We start from the raw sequence: 18,111 nt of genomic DNA on the forward strand, positions 1-18,111 counted from the left end.
ATGCTGCGCCGGCTGGGGGGATTAGGAGTGGGAGGCACCGTGCTGCGGTTGTTCTCCTCCTATCTCTCTGACCGGTTGCAGTCCGTGTTGGCAGGGGGGCAGAGGTTGACCTCGAGGCGCCTTGTTTGTGGGGTGCCGCAAGGGTCTGTCCTCTCACCGCTCCTGTTCAAAATTTATGTGGAGCCGCTGGGTGAGATCATCCGTGGTTTTGGGGTGCGATGCCATCCGTATGCTGATGACACTCAGCTTTACATCTCCACTCCAGACCACCCCAATGATGCCCTCGAAGTGATGTCCCAGTGTCTGGAGGCCGTGTGGGTCTGGATGGGGAGGAACAGGCTTCGACTAAACCCTTCCAAGATCGAGTGGCTGTGGCTGCCGGCATCCCGATATAGCCAGCTGGTGCCATCACTGGCTATTGGGGGCGAGTCATTGACCCCCACAGAGGGGGCTCGCAACTTGGGTGTCCTCCTGGACACACAGCTGTCTTTAGAAGAGCATATGACGGCCATAGCCAGGGGGGCTTTTTATCAGGTTTGCCTGATATGCCAGTTGCGCCCCTTTCTGGATCGGGACTCCTTATGCACAGTCACCCATGCCCTCATCACGTCTTGCCTGGACTACTGCAACGCTCTCTACATGGGACTCCCCTTGAGGAGCACCCGGAGGCTCCAACTGGTCCAGAATGCGGCCGCACGGGTGATTATGGGAGCGACGTGGTGCTCCCATGTAACACCTCTCCTGCGCGAGCTGCACTGGCTCCTGGTGATCTGCCAGGTGCGCTTTAAGGTGTTGGTTCTCATCTTTAAAGCGCTCCATGGTGCTTTAAAGACCGCCTGCTGCTACCAATAACCTCTCACCGGCCAATACGCTCTCACAGAGAGGGCCTCCTCAGGGTGCTGTCGGTCAAGCAATGTCGGTTGGCAGCCCCCAGGGGGAGAGCCTTCTCTGTGGGGGCACCCGCATTGGGGAATGAGCTATCTCCTGGAATACGACTGATCCCGGACCTCCGGACCTTCCGTAAGGCCCTGAAGACTTATTTATTCCAGCAAGCCGGCCTAGCCTAAAGGGTTTTTAATGGGGTTTTTAAAATTTTATAAACTTGGGGTTTTAAATTGGGAGGCTGATTTATTTAATCTCTTTTAATTATCTTAACTTTTGTATTGTATGTATTTTAATTTTGGCTGTTCACCACCCTGAGTCCCTTTTGGGAGAAGGGCAGTATACAAATTAAAATAATAATAATAATAATAATAATAATAATAATAATAATAATAATAATAATAATAATAATAATAATAATAATAATAATAGATTAGATATGTCATATCTGGATGGACCACTACTCAGAATGCAAACTAAAAAAGGACAGCGGATATGACGGATATGAGTAGTAGAAGAAAAAGTGCTGACTGCCTAAAGTAAAGGCTGCTGATTGGTACAATGTACTCCTCAATCTTCTTGGAGGTATCTTTGGCCAATAAACTGCAAATTGAACCAAATACTGAACAGTTATTTAAGGATGTTCCTCAATTTGCCAAGTAACTTTGAGCATTCAGGACAATGTTTTTTGCTACTGATTGGGCAAAAGGGGGAAAAGCATCAAACAGGAAGGGAATTGGAGAAGAGACGTATGTTGGACACCACATCAGCTGTCAGACAGCACTTCTTTCCTCCTTTCACCTCCCCTTGTCTTCCCGTTTTTTTTTCCTTTTTGGCACTCAAATATATAATCCAAGCCAACCACAATACACTATTTGCTGCCTTCCTCTCTGAGACCTACCTATCAAGTATAATTGCAGGAACTGGACTGGTTTACAAGTTCAAGCCAAACTTTCATAATCTGTCCTATTTTCTCCATCTGTTTTACCTACTGTGTCTAGGTAAGATGCACATTTTTCTTAATCCTGGGAAAAACAGAATGAATTGATTTTATATTACAATATTTTTTTGTTTCTTTTTAACTATCCAGTTAGCAAAAACAAAACAAAACAAAACAAAACCCCAAAAAACCAAAACAAAACACTCCACCATGAATGTTCCAGGATTCATTAAGAATCCATCATTATGAGCCACAACAGGCAGGAGAAGATAAAGAAGTACAGGAGGCTCTGCTTAAAATGGAATTTATAAAAGTTCCCATGTTATACCGAACAATCCAATGTTAGTTTGGATGATAAGTATTTGTATTTAATCAGTAGGTCTAAAACTATGGAATTAAACTAATTCTCCCATTGTTATTTTTTAAAACAATTTTCTGGATAATAACAAAAATTTAGAATTATATTGGGAATATAATTACTAACTTATTCCCTTTGCATGTGACTTCAAGAAGAAAAAAATACCAGATATTTACTAATTACTCCTAAAAGAAAGCATGTTTCTTTTGGAAAATGTAAGTATGATTTAATTGTTGCATTGGGACATTAAATTCAAGTACATTGTAAAATATAAGAAATGACACAATGCATTCTTCAATTTTTAGACTCTCTGTTTGCCTGCATTTCTTTCTTCTTTGAATAGTAATATCCACCAATTTAGCATTCCCTTCAGGATTCAATCACTTTTTCCTTAGAAGGGAATTATACTCTCTATTTATTACTATGGATATTAATAAATGTATAAAATGCATTCCATTTCTCTCTACCTTGTATTCACTTTGATGCTCCTTTGTCCTTCTCTACTTGCACTACATGATGATGTTTTCTGTAACCTAGGAAATCAATACTATTCCATCCCTGAGGATTTGGGGATACTTTCCATTTAGATGAATATTTATGAGAAAATGAAAATATCTTGTTAGATCATGTAGCATTTTTCTAGCACAGAATTCTCAGTAATACTATTATTAGAAGTGTGTATTTTCTTGTCTTTGTGCTTTTTGGTTAGGGCAACATTTCTCAACATTGGTGACTTTAAGATGTGTGGTCTTCAATTCCCAGAATTTCACCAGCAAGACATACTGACTGAGGAATTCTGGGAGTTGAAGTCCACATATTTTAAAGTTACCAAAGTTGAGAGACACTGGGTTAGGTGTACCATTTTCATTATAAACAATTAACAACATTACTTAGCTATTTTTAAATAGTTTGACTTTTAATTTATTGTACTAAATTGGAAGACTTGCATATTGATCATAAGACAAGTACTATATTATCCTGAAATTTTACTTTAAATTATAAATTTTATTTACTTGTCATGAATGTAGACTGATGAATTACTTGCAAACTCATTCTTTTCTGTAGGTAAATAGTCCTGTGTAAATTATGAAGACTAAAAATAATAATAATAGGGTAGGACAAGAAGCAATGGGTGGAAACTAATCAAGGAGAGAAGCAATTTAGGAGAAATTTCCTGACAATTAATCAGTGGAACAACTTGCCTCCAGAAGCGTAAATGTTCCAACACTGAAAGTTTTTAAGAAGAGATTGGATAACCATTTGTCTGAAGTGGTGTAGGGTTTCCTGTCTAAGCAGGGGGTTGGACTAAAAGACCTCCAAGGTCCCTTCCAACTCTGTTATCCTATCCTATCCTATCCTATCCTATCCTATCCTATCCTATCCTATCCTATCCGATCCGATCCGATCCTATCCACCACCATGGTAAACCTTTCTAAGAGCTGTGTATGGTTTACAAAGACTGATCAAATCCTACATATTTAATCTCTGATCAAACTCCATCTTCAAGAGATGTTTTTCAATGTAGTGTGCATTTTAACATTAGAAGAATTGGTTCAGTAAGTCATTTGCTATAGAACAGTGGTGGACCACGAGAAAATTTTGGTGGTCCACAGAAAAATTATTTGCAGTTTTTTATATTGCACTAAATACTATTTAACTTTTTTAAAAATTCATATTAGTGGTTCACAGGATTTAAAATTATTAATTTAGTGGTCCCTAAGGTCCGAAAGGTTGGTGACCCCTGCTATAGAATAAAGCAAGCTTTTGTGACAGGAACTGAACATCACAAGAATGACATGAAATGGAAAGTTTTGAATCAAAGAAAGGAGAAAGAAAAAAGGAAGGAAGGAAGGAAGGAAGGAAGGAAGGAAGGAAGGAAGGAAGGAAGGAAGGAAGGGGATTAAAATATAAGGAAATTAAGAAAGAGCTAGAAAACAATGACAGAATGCTAATTTGTGTGTGTATAACATTTACAAATGTAATATTTCCTGTATTTTAAATGGTATACTCTAAGAGGTCTAAGTTTATTAACTAATGCTGAACATGTGAGTGCATGACCAACAGCAGGAGCAAAAATCTGGCTATTCATCTCCAAAGTATTCTATGTGAACAAGATTAAAAAACAAAAACCCTAGTAGGATTTTTCATTTGAATACATTGTTGAAGCATCTAATGTTTATCCTTTAATTTCAGTTAGAGTTAAACTTAATACACGGCACTAAAACTATAATTATGATTATCAAACTGTGGGTACAACTTCATATTTTTACATGAAAGGAATTAATTGCTATGTTATCATGATTAGTCGTATTTTTTTTCATTCATCTAAAAGGTAAAGGTAAAGGTCCCCTCGCACATATATGCTAGTAGTTCCTGACTCTAGGGGGCAGTGCTCATCTCCATTTCAAAGCTGAAGAGCCAGCGCTGTCCAAAGACATCTCCGTGATCATGTGTCCGGCATCACTAAATGCCAAAGGTGCAGGGAACACTGTTACCTTCCCACCAAAGGTGGTCCCTCTTTTTCTTCTTGTTGTTAGCCCCATGTTGTCGGGGCTGTCATTCCGGCGGGGAAGGAGACAAACTGAATATATAACCCCACGTTCCTGCCCGGATATCTTGCCTTGTCACTGCTTGCCTCCTCCTGCATCCGGATGGCGGAACCCTCTTCTGCCTGCTATTCCCAGGGCTTCCATTTCCTCACACCGCCGACCGCGTTGCCACTCATCAACTGAGGTGTGAATGGGACTGTGCCTGTGTGGACGGCATGCTGGATGAGTTTACCAGCATTAATGTGGGCTTACCGGATTTTCCCCAGCAGAACGGCCCCAACGGCCCTTGATCACATTACAAATTAATAGAAAATATAGACATTATTTTACTTTGGCCACCAAATGAGAAGGAAGGACTCACTGGAGAAGAGCCTATTGTTGGGAAAGATTGAGGGCAAAAGAAGAAAGGGACGACAGAGAATGAGGTGGCTGGATGGAGTCACTGAAGCAGTAGGCATGAGCTTAAATGGACTCCAGAGGATGGTAGAGGACAGGAAGGCCTGGAGGGATGTTGTCCATGGGGTGGTGATGGGTCGGACACAACTTCGCAACTAACAACAACAACAATAGACATTATTTCTAGTTCTTCTTAGGATAGTTGAAGTCAGCAAGCATAAGAAAAATGTATCTGTCCTTTGTCCTTAACTGCATGAGTGTTCACAATCTCCACTTTAGATACTTCCCAGTCAACTGAGAAATACCACCTGAGGGCTTTCAAGCTTGGAAGAGCAAATAATTTGTAGTAATTTGCACTTGTTCTGCAAAAGAAAAAGCATTAGGCAATACAAAAGATTTGAACATTTGCAAAGTGTGTTCATAATCAGACCATTGGCTGCTCTAAAGAGCAAACATATGCATCACACATCAAGTCTTATATATCCCGTGTTCTTTTATTCAATAAAGCTTGCAGATGATTATGAAATTTCACTCAAGCTTTGTAGCCAATCTTGTTTGAAGTAAACCAGTGTGCTATCATTCCACTATACTTTTATGAACAATTCACACCTTAAAATTTCTCCATCTATTTTCCATCTTTAATGAACATTCTGCTAAGGTACAGATACTCATTTACATGTTTGCACAGTCATATCAATGTTTCTTTTTTGCAACATATTTTAATCAATCCATGAGCATTAGATATTTTATTTCTATATCATTTATATAATAAATTGATTGTTCAGGAATGTTGACATGGGAACATTTTGCATAGAATACACAAGTTTAGCTGATGTAGGTGAATACTTTCTAATCCTACTGTATGCTATTTTAGCTGTCCCCTGGAGCACAATCCTCTGAAAACAGTGAAGATAAAATCCCTTGGTTAGTTATAATATTGTGGTACATAGACCAAACTACAAATATATTGTTACAAGACTTTTTTCTTGCTGGAATTGTGGCCCAGAAATACATAACGAATCTCATGTAACTATTGACAATATAATTCTATTATCTGAGTCCAAATAAAGACATTTATGATCCTTGGAACAAATCCCACTAATACAACCTAAAGTTACACAGTAAATCATAGCAAGATCTACACTATCTGTAATTACTTTCATTAAACATGACTTAGTCATAGTTTAACGTTTGTTTTATCAGAGCCATTAATTCTAAGCAGTTTCATCCAGTGCTTACTATACTTTGCTACCTTTATTTTCCACCAGAAATCTCATGAGCATTCCTGATGTTTTAGAATTAAACACTCATCATTCCCAAGGATCATGAATACACAAACTCCCACATATTTGGGAACTCTAGGCTGAAGAAGGTTAATAAGTCATTTGTCCTATACATAACTCAGCATATTTTGGTAATATAGAAAGTAATCTGGAAAAATGTCTGAAAATCCTAATAGTGAACAGAAAATCCCAATTAAAATATAGCTATAGTTAGTCATATTCTCTTGGGGAACCCAAAAGCTTTGACATACATAAACTCTTCTTTGCTCGCAAGCAAATGGGCCATGCAAGGCATAATAAGATGCAAATGTGGGAGTTAGTGTCTCCATTAAAATAAGCAAATGGTTTTGATTTTATCACGAGTACTCAGTATTAAAATATTTCTCCTTTTCCTAAACAGGATAAAAAAATATCTTCCTCTTATTTATAGAGCAGAGAATATGCTTCAAAATTCAAATAATGTTTACCTTGGACATATGGAACTAAGACAGGAAAATTTTTAAATATTTAAAATTTTCATTTATAAAGGCAATAATATTTAAAAGCTACAATGAAATCAAGATGCTATATTTAATATAGTGTGTGTTTCTGTCCAGCAGTTCATTTATAGATAACTGCCCTGAGTAAAAGCTAAATGCTGCTTAGCAAAATGGATTTCGAAATTAAAATAACAGCTGCAGTAATATAAAAGTTCATAAAACTATTCAAAGTAATGCAATATATTTCAGGCATATTTAGTTTGTATTAAGAAGAAAAATGGCTCCAATCTTTACTTATTCATACACACAATTTCTACTGCATACATAAGAAAACCAGGAATATGTTCAGAAGATTTAACTGTGCTTGATGGAATGTTATAGAATTCTTTACCAGAGATTGCTAAAATGCATGGTTTGAAATAGTGAAACTTTTTTTTTATGTCAAAGACTTCATAAAATACTGTTGCTTTAAACAGCATTCACATCTTTTTTTTAAACTGCTCACAAAAACCACATGGAATGGCAGTTAATAAAAGATGAACACAGTTCATAACATCAGATCTCAGTCATTATTCTCTGGTATCTTTTAATATGATGCAAATATGTAAACTTTATCCTTTGATAAGCCTTACATTCCTTAACTGAGTCCTAGCAATCATCAAGCTATTGCATGCCCCATTCAAGAAAAATATGTTTGTTGGAACTGTGTAGCTTAAAGAGTTACATTTCCAAAACTTCTTCACCTAGAGCTTTCTTTAAATTATATTAATTTAAAATATCTATTGAATGATTTTTAAAAAAATAACCAAACAAATGAATTGGTTGCTTTTACGAAATGACTCCTTATAGTAAGTAAAAAAAAAAAAAAGATTTATCACAGTTTTGGCAATTTGTATAAGTTCTTATTGAAACAATCTTCACATGTTCTTGATGGAATGGACACTGTTGTGCTCTTGGTCCTTTCACTGGTATGACCTGAAGCAGTAGACCCCATAGAGCTTGTGTTTTTTATCCGGAAAGCCCACCAAGCGTACTGCTGCTTCATTAGGGCTACAGCGTTTTCTTGGCTTGGAGATGGGATATCGGACACTGCCATCAGCCAGCCAGCCAGCATCACAGCGGTCATATCCTAGGAGTTTCCAGGCTGCAAACATTTGGCCTACTTTCGCAATCTGTGCACCATCATTGATGCAGGCTTGCACGGCTTCATCATAGGTCAGCTTGGTCGGGTGTATTAGGTAATAAAAACGGCCTGATGGAATACGGAAAGGTTATAAAACATATGAAAAAAAAAGTTATGCAATTAAAATACATTTTAAAGATTCATTTTTAAAAATTCCATTGTATTTATTAAGTGTGTGTGTTTGTGTGAAAAACAATTCAAAAGAATAGTTACTATAGTTACCCCTAAAATTATAGGGGGAAAACTGCATTCTTTCAATAAATGTGCAGACTTTTTCTACTGACAAGATTAAATTTTCTAATACCCTGTTTTCCCGAAAATAAGACCTCCCCGAATAATAAGCCTAATTGGGCTTTTGAGCACATGTGCTAAAATAAGCTCCCCAAAAATAAGTCCTCCCCAAAAATAAGCCCTCCCCAAAAATATTTTAATGTTTGCGCAGCTGGTCCCCGCCATTTCCTCTTGTTAGGGTTAGGGAGACAGAGCTGGAAATCAGTAAGATGGCAAGAGGAACCCCGTCTTGCTCCATGCACTCCAAAATAATAAGACCTCCTCGAAAATAAGGCCAAGCACTTATTTCGGGACTCAAAAAAATATAAGACACAGTCTTATTTTTGGGGAAACACGGTATACTTACGGAAAGGTAAGAAGTGATACATCCTTTAACACTATTGTATTAAAGAGATCACTGAATCTTTACCTAACTGAAATTTGCTTCATAAATATATGTAAAATTATACATAAGCACTTGTAATTATCTAAATCATCCCATTTCAATATGCTCAGCATACTATAGAAGGAACAATGGCTGCAACAGACTTAAATCAGCAGAAATGGCACTTCACTTCATATATACTGTATGGCAACATAACTGTCAAAGGTGCTTCTATGTGGCTTTTCACACTGTCATTAATATGTGAATATTTCATTCACATTGGACAATCCTATGTCTCTAATTTAAATGATTCTGGTTTAGATCTTGATGTTTAGTGCAATTAATTTTATACTGTACTCTCTAATATTTTCAGTACAAATGCACGGTACAATTTTTAAAAAATAAAATTTGAACCCAGACCACGTGGGATCTCTACATGACTGAGGCCTCAAGTGATTTCCTTGATCCAATAATCCCTGATTATTTCTCCATTGAACTGCAAAGCTATTTTGAAGAATCAGAGGGCCCACTTCCTTAAGACAGCACAGGATTATAGGGGAAAGGGGAAAACAAGAGAAAATCATCACGTCTCCCTTCACCTAGGAAGCAGATTCAATAGCCGTGCAAATTAAAATCTTATCTCTTGTTTGAAGCCTTTTCTCAAAGCCCAAATGATGTGCAAGCTATGTTATTTATATGGGATGAGACCAGGACTTATGAGAAACTGAATTTTCATTATAAATAGTGGTCAATTTCTTTGGAACTCATTGTGTGTATTTATTCATTTTCCACAAATTTCAGATAATGCTTAAATGGCACAAGATTTATTTGCCTCAATTCAGTCAGCCACTTATGGAACTAAAATAGCTGGATCTGGATCAGGTAAACATTTGTACAATGTTTAAAGCCTATTTGTTTTGGAAATGCATTCTTCAGGATTGCCCAATGAATAGTCATGTTTACTGTTCTCATGTTCTAAGGCAAATAAATTTTATTGTGAATACTCAGAGCATTTGTACGCAGAACAAGGGAGCATCCCTTTGTGTGTGGGCTACAAGCCAAACATCTGTTACTCAAGAGGCATACAAGTTAGGACACACATGAGATGCCTGGTTCTGAGTTATCCAACTTCCTGATGAAAGGAATGGTCTGTCATATTAGCTTACTTTCTCTCTTGTGTAGATAAGTGTTTTTCTGTTAATTTTCCGAGAAATAGTGGCATTGTTTTTTTACATTGTTTTAATATTGTCAGCATTGTTTTTTGTTTAAAATGTAACATTTTTCCATTTCTAACCTACATTTAAATTCTGAGTCAACAATTTTCATTTAGCATCAATTTTTAGCAACCTTATTTCTTATGAATTTTTTACTAGGAAAGATAGAGGAATATTTTTCAAGTATAGTATAAAGAAGTTTCAAATCAAGTATCAGTCCCCAAACTCCTCTGAGTTATAGCAAGCAAATTTTGTTAGCCAGCAAGCAAGTATGAGGGACTATGCAAACATAACATTGGAGTAAAATTTCTGCATTCTGTGAACTTTTCCACCAAAATTGTAGAATAGGTGAACTTCACAGAATTGACCAGGGACAAAAAAATAATTCTGCAGTATTTAAGAGCTCTATCGCTCATTTTTCTTCAGACGTTATAGTACTGACTCCTGAAGAATTTGTCACAGATGCTAGAGCTCAGGCAAATATTTCTGTCTAAACCAGGGAGAACCAAAGAATCAGTGTCTAGCTTTACCCTTCTTTCAAAAAAGATCTCTGTCTCTGATCCTTTAAAAAAATAACTATTGTGAAATGCTTCCGTCCATTTCTTTGTATGGAAATGTACCCACCTGCCTTGGGAAAGAGACAATGAGAAGTTGAGAACATAGCCATCATGTTGGAGAACTGCAGGTCATAGCTGTGAGCAACCTTATTGGGATGCCTTTTGATAAATGTCTGTTTTGTGATCAGCTACCCCACAATAGCAGCCATTTGTGAGACAATTATTATCACATTAACATTCCAAATAAGATCAAAACAGTTGCCTTCTCCTGTTATAATAAGAAGCTCTGTCGTGTTTCCATGATCTGATGCTTGATCTTTTTAAATAGCAGAACTGATGAATTGAACTGAATTTGAACTGAAATTGAATTTGGGACTGTTTGCAAGTAAAACACATTGAATATCTGAGCTCCAATTCCTTTTGAAATAAATAAAAATTAATGCCGAGTGTCACACTTCACTACAGAGAATTTTCAAGGAGTCAAATTACTTACCAGTAAAATGAGAGGTAAAACAAAAGACATCGTATTTGTTTTGTTCTTTATTTGAGAAGCCATAATTCCGAATTCCAGGCACTGTGTTCTTCCCACCACAAGGGTCTCTGGGATTTCTAATTGGATATTGTGCTGACCCATCATTGAGCCAGCCTGCATTGCACCAGTCCAGTCCTGACCTCCATGCTTCATATAACTGGTCAAATGAAGCTATAACTGCATCCTGGTCGAGGCAGGCTTGCTGAGCTTCATAGAAGTTTAAATTATAGCGACCCAGTCGTGGGAAGTAAGGGAATACAATGCCTAAAAGAGAAGAGGAAAAGATGGCTGCTTAATTAATTAATTAATCAATCAATCAAGGGAGGACAACTCACCACCGGCAGGATGCCTGAGGTCTTAAGCCTTCATTTTGCACTATGTTCAGATCATACATTAGAATTCAGCATGAAGTTTACTTATTTTTCAGTGGCACATTTTTTTTTCTTTTTTTGTCTAAAAACAAAATGAGCCCCAAAATGTTGATATTACAGCAGTGCTGAAAATGAGGCTTATAGATGGAAATTGAAAAACATAAATGGTGTTTTCCCCCAACTGAAAGGCATTTCAGAAATGACAATATAGGTTAGAATAGATGGAAGAAGAATGGAGATCTTACCACCACCAAAACAACAATCTGTTTAATTTATATTTGGGAATGTTGCCTAACTATTTAGTCTAAGAGTTTTGTCTTACTTATCGTAAAACCATATATTGAAGCTTACTCTTTCCTGATGGAATACCACCAATTCTTTATGCAATACTCAAATGTATTGGATACATTATTTTGGCTTCATTGCTTCATTATTAGCATGCTTGTTTTAAAGAGCAAGTAAGAAAATGGATTGTTTGATTTTGGCACATGAACTTTATGAATGGCCAAAAAAATTGTCATTTGATTTGTATTGGAATGGGAAACCTACAAATAAGCTATAAATTCAGATTTATCTTTAATGCTATTTCCCTGAACAAAATACAGTGGTAGCTATTGGCTCTAACTGAAACTTAATTTCTTTCCATATTTGTTGTAAGTGAGAAGGCCCTACAAATATAGTAAGACTGGAAACTACACCAGATCAAACCAGCCAGTCAGGATTGTTGAGAACTGGCCTACTATGTGAGTAAAACTTCCATTTCCTTCTTAAAATAGATTTTTTTCTCTGAAATAAGATGCTTGTTTTAAGAAATACAATGGAAGAAATGTGGAATATAAATGTTTAAAACAGCTACATAGGTAGCTTCTATGGCTAAGTACATTCTCCAGCCAAAATATTTTCCTTCCTATCAAATTCAGGCTGTTTAGACAGAACCATCCAATATAAAAATGCCTTAAGTCAGAATGGCCAAAAGTTGTTCCCTTCAGTCTTCCAGAGCTTTCATGATTTTATTTTCTTAGTGGTACATCTTTTGATCTGTTACGATTATTTCTATATATGTTGTTTTTCTCTTTTGTAAGCTGTCCAGAGTTGTTCAGATGTCAGGTTGCTTTGAAACTGAATTCAATATATACAGACCTGAAGCAAAGATGTTTTGGATTTAATAACATGTACAGAGGGCATATTCATGCAATCTAGACCAGGATTCCATAAAGATTTTCACTTACAAACAAGGCCTTCTTCCTTCATGAGGTTTGTCCCAATGTTATGAATACATAGCATCTGTATGAAGTTAGGGTCAGTGCTAGTTACCCTAAAGCCTTAAATTCAATTAAATTATTTTATAAAACTTGAAGAGAGCAATAAACAAAGCTCCCTTAAAAAACTTGTGCAGAAATAAAATGTAGGTTAACAAACTTATCCACTAATCTTTCTTATTAATTAAAGAAAAAATATATAATCTGACTGGATTCTGATAGATGGTTACATTGAGAAATGAAAGCTATATTGTCTGAACAATAGTAATAGCAATATTTTTAATGAACAATATATGCTTAGCTAGGAAGCTTACCGTCCAAGTCTAGAGTTATAACAGTTGAATCATCTTCTAAACCTTCAATGACTTCACATTTGTATTTCCCATAATCCTCCAGCATTAAATTTGAGATTACCAGAGAGGCATCATTTTCAGTGCTTTTCTTCAAGAATACCCTTCCTTGGTAATTGCCATAACTTTTTTTGTGGTAGCCCATTTCAACATAGACATCCACTTCTTTGAGGTAATCTGAAGTGAGTTTGGTCCACTTGACACGAACTCTATGGAATCCTGAGACAGGTAATGCATTGTCACGGTAAAATTTACATGGCAGAGTAACACTTCCACCACGGTGTGAGAAGATTTTAGTTTGTTCTGCTTTCACAAGAAGGTGAGGTTCATTTTCTAAAACAAGTTTGAAAAAAAGAAAACAGTGATTAGAATGGCTTAAATATACTAAACTGTTTCAGAGATGAAAACAGTCACATTCCTAGGCATGTAAAAATCTATGGATATGTACGTGATTCAATATCTCCTTCTTTCTCTCTTCCTCATGCTTCTCATTCATGAAGAATATAAATGGCTAACAATGTGAACATATATGAAATAACTTCTCCAACTATCTCCATCAAAATTCAGACATGATCCAGATGCTACATTTTATTATGCAAGATAGCATTCATTGATCTGAAAAGCAGATCTTGTACCTGAGGGAATAATGCTAGGAAGATGGTGATGTTGTTGTTGTTGATGATAATAAAAAGTAAGGATCAATAGATAGAAATGTCACACATACAGAAAACAATCTTCAAATTATAGGATACCCTCCTGTGCAAGATAGAACATGTAGGTCTATAACAGTTCCTGAAGCCTAAGGCAGATGAATCACTATAATGAAGGAACCCCCAAAAGTAGAACTAGTTTCTGAGACTGCCTACTTCCAAGACAACTGAATAGAGAAAGGACCTGGAAAAAAATGACCTAATTTGATGTGGTTGGATGGATCAATAAATATAGCCATGACAGTCCTCCAGATAACCAGTTCTGAAGCCATATAGGGTACCAATTGATTTCTGAGTGTAACTTAAGGTGACAACCAGCATCTTGAATTATATCCTCAGGTAGCCAATGCTGCTCCTGAATTAGCAGGTGTCACTGATTATATCAAGATAAATTCATCATTGCCTGGGCTTCCACATTTTCTACCAATTGTAACCACTGAATCTTCTTTAAAGCTAGCCCTGGGTAATATATATATATTATAGTATCCCAACTGGTAGTCACTAGAGCATGAATGTCTGTGAGTAGGGCTAAGGGCTAAGGAAAAATTATAACTGGCACTTAAGGTGTAACTTTGCAAAAGCCCTCTTAGATAAGTGTCATCTGTTTTTCAAAGTGGGAACTGTAAGTCTAGGAGAACTCTTAAACTGCAGCTATCTCTCATCATGGAAAATATAACTCTATCGAGAGTCAGAGAATTTCCCAGGGATTCCACAAATCCAAAGCCACTCCATGTTGAAAGGATTCAGTTTGACTATATTTTAATTTGATTTATATGCCGCCCTTCTCAGGGGCGGCTTACAATGTGCTCAGCAATATTGCTCAGCAATTTCCGTGCTTTGTTGTTTTCGTCTTTTATTATTTTCTGAGTGTTCTGATGCTACATGTATTTTTAATTTTTATATGGGATTTGTTTCACTTTGAATTTTATGTGAGCTGCAGAAAGTCAGTTTTGGTTATGGCAGCTCATAAATATTCTTTCCTGTCCAGATTCTGACAATCTCCAGGGACCGGGTTAGCATTTCCCGAGAGTCAAGATGCATAAGTGCACCATACTGATAATGCCAAATCCTTTACAAACATATAACCTCCCCGGATTCATGTAGATGTCTGAAAGGAGTGGAGACAGGTCAGATCCCTGGAGGACTGCAAGAAGTAGGGGTCTCTTGGCATACCCACTTCCACTGTCAACACTGATTGGAACTAATGCCTAAGGAAGATGGATATTGACTGTAGAGCAGTGCCCTCTCTTGATTCCTTCAGAGACTGTCCAAAAGGATTGGCATTCTCCTGATTCTACTGTCTCCATCCATAAGTGTGACCAATATGGTTTCTACACTGTTATACCAGTCTCAATCCTGCTTGGGCTCAAAACATTTGTTTTCATCAGAATTTCTTGCACTTCACAGTCTTCCAAGGGAAGATGGTTTGAGACCATTAGAATATCTTGTAAGAACTTGCTGTCCTTTCATGACACCTGAAATCAATTCCAAGAAATGGAATCCTTTTTTTTTTTTGGGTGGGGGAGTGTGGTGTCTTCAAGGCAGTGTTGACTCATGGCAGATGCCTGGGCTATTGCCTGCATTTTTCTTGGCAAGGTTTTTCAATACTGGCTTGCTATTGCCTCCTTCCTAGAGCTGAGAGAGAGTGACTGACCCAAGGTCACCCAGATGGCTTCATGCTTAAGATGGACTACAACTCATGGTTTCCTAGGCCTGATACCTTAACCATTACACCAAACTACCATATACTGGGAAAAAAGGAAAGAACAAGTTTGTTAAATTAATATTCTGAAACACTGTTTTTATTTCTTAACATTTTTTTCATTTATCAGTATATGATTCATTTTTTCCACTAATTAAGTTTTAGTGATTCTCAGTCACATCAATATGTGCTGAAAGCTTGCATGCAAATTATATTTTAAACAATCACAAAATCCAAGGAGTCTCACTGAGTCATAAGTGTTATATAATACATTTCTGCCTTGGGGAAAACTGGAATTCCCAATCTGAACATGTCAGTCAGCCGCAATATCACCCTGATTCTATTTTCTCAAATATTTTACAAGAATTCTGAACTAGGCCTGAAATACAACCGTCTCTTTATTATTAGAATGTTGAAGGCATAAAAAACAATGAATTTATTATATCCTGAAATTATCAGTCATTTATTATATTTTCTGCCTTCTGTATATGAGTGAATAACAACAATAGTAATAATAATGATTCATTTCAATCGTCATTATTAAACCCCTTTTCCCATATAGAAATTTTGATTTGGAAAGAAGTTCCAACTGATTTTGGTTTAATAAATTATTCATTTACAATGGGACAGTGATAAGGAGGTAGAATCTAAGTTAAGAAAATTATTGGAGCTTTGCAATACTAAAGACCAATAAAACTTGTCCAAAAAAGAGCTTTAACAGAGAATAACATAGGAAACCATATCTGATCCATATCTGTCAATAAATTTGAAAAGTTCAGAAGTGTATCCTGAAATTGGTAGTAACATGTCCTTGATTACTTTTGCTTTGCAGGGAAGTACAGTAAGTAGTAAAAGTAATTCACCACATGTGATTTTAAGAAACTTTAAGCCTGAATTTTTTATAGCTTGTATAGTGCATTATGACAAATTAAAGCTTTCAAGATTGCCACAATGGTCTAAAATCTAAACATTAGATAGTTATGCTACTCTGCAAATACACAAGAGACAAACTGATATGAAAAAAATCTGTGATAATACAGGAAGTGATAAAAAAGGTAACTTGAGACCAGGTCTGTAAAGCAAAGAAAAGCTGAAGTAAAACTATAAACACATTTAGTGAAAGTTTCAGTGAATGACCTATTTATATTCCATTAATGATTTCCTTCCTTCCTTCCTTCCTTCCTTCCTTCCTTCCTTCCTTCCTTCCTTCCTTCCTTCCTTCCTTCCTTCCTTCCTTGGCATTCAGAAAGGGAGTAGTTATAGTAAACAGAAAAACTGAGTTTTCATCCTATTCTGTTCTAGGAATAGTGCAGCTGTTTGGATCAATGTGGGAACAGTGCTTTGGATGCACAATCAGAATCTTACTATACCTGCTAACAGTTCCTTAAAGCAGGCATGCATTTTTCTGGGTTTGTACTTTTTTTTTGTCTGGGACCAAAAAACTACCATTTGAGCCCAGAAAAGGTGCAGCTGCTGACAGGAAGAATGAGCATGTCCATGCCTGATCAGAAACATCTTTCTTGTTCTGGATACAGATCATTTCATATCCCTATTTTTATATAATTTTCTAAAATAACAGTGCCACCTAGTGCTCTTACTATCTCACAGGGCACTTCACCATAACTGCTGCATATTCCAACAGTATGAATGAGTTTATGGGCACACAGACACTCCACTTATTTGCAGTTGTTATGGATCTTGACAAATAGGATTCTCATATCCTAGGACCATTTAGGCCTGTTCCATCTTGTGAAAAATGCAGTTCTGAAAGGAAGGAAAAACATGTGCACGTTTGGGGCATATCTGCACATATATTTTGTGCATATTTCATAGAATCACAGAATGAAAGGCTTGAAAAATACCTTAAGAAGCATTTTGTCTAACCTTATGCCCAACACAGGAGTATTCTACTAAAGCACTTTTTTTAAAAAAAGGCCGTAAATCTTTGTTTAAATACTTTCATTGAAAGAGGTAATCTCTTCCATTGTTGTACATTACTTGAGAATTAACAACCAATAGATACTCTTTTATTATTTTAACACATCTTTCGTTTCCTATTTTCTGAAACAACTCTAATAATTCTGCCCATTATCTATTTTACGGTTCTCAGGTATTTGAAGTTAACTTTCACATCTCCTAGCAATCTTCTGTTCTCCAGGCAAAACATATTTAACATCTTCAACTACTCCTCTTTAATTTCTATTTTGATACCCCTTATTATCTCAGTTGCTTTTATCTGGACCACTTTGTGTTCATCTAAAATGTGGAGAGCATATTCCAGTTATGTTTTTACCAATACAGAATAGAGAAATGATGATTTCTTTGGATTTTGATGCTACATACAGTATCTGTCAATACAGCCAGGATTGCATTTTGCTTTTTTACAGCTACATCATCCTGCTAGTCCATGTTCAGCCTGCGGTTCATTAAGATACGAGGAAATGAGTCTCATCATATTCAGTGAACCATAATCCTTAGTTCATATGTATGAAGAAAACTGCACTTTATTCCTTTTTCTAAAGGATTTTTAGTATTGATCAATTTGCTATAAACAACTCATGGAAATTTTGCATTTAACAAATTGGGAAAAATCACTTTATAAACACAATGTACAAATTTATAGTATTGATACACCTTTTTTCATCATGTGTGATGGACCTACATATTGGCTAATGATAAATCCTCGAATTC

The 18,111-nt window shown here is 36.4% G+C and overlaps 1 protein-coding gene across 2 annotated transcripts in view; it reads right to left on the minus strand.

Annotated features, from left to right (window-relative positions):
- Positions 1–5,598: 5,598 nt before the first annotated feature.
- The window catches only part of HAPLN1 (hyaluronan and proteoglycan link protein 1), a 110,710-nt gene continuing 98,197 nt past the window's right edge, over positions 5,599–18,111 (minus strand). For both annotated transcript variants that reach the window (XM_034441240.3, XM_034441238.3), the window contains exons 3-5: positions 12,973–13,341; positions 10,990–11,292; positions 5,599–8,139 (exon numbers count right to left, since the gene is read on the minus strand). In XM_034441240.3, coding sequence (XP_034297131.1) covers positions 7,850–8,139; positions 10,990–11,292; positions 12,973–13,341 — 962 coding nt within the window. In that variant the 3' untranslated portion in view covers positions 5,599–7,849. The remainder of the gene's footprint in view (positions 8,140–10,989; positions 11,293–12,972; positions 13,342–18,111) is intronic.

This window comes from Pantherophis guttatus, chromosome 2 (genome assembly GCF_059756535.1).
Source record: "Pantherophis guttatus breed Tessera chromosome 2, ASM5975653v1, whole genome shotgun sequence".
Classification (NCBI taxonomy): Eukaryota; Metazoa; Chordata; class Lepidosauria; order Squamata; family Colubridae; genus Pantherophis; species Pantherophis guttatus.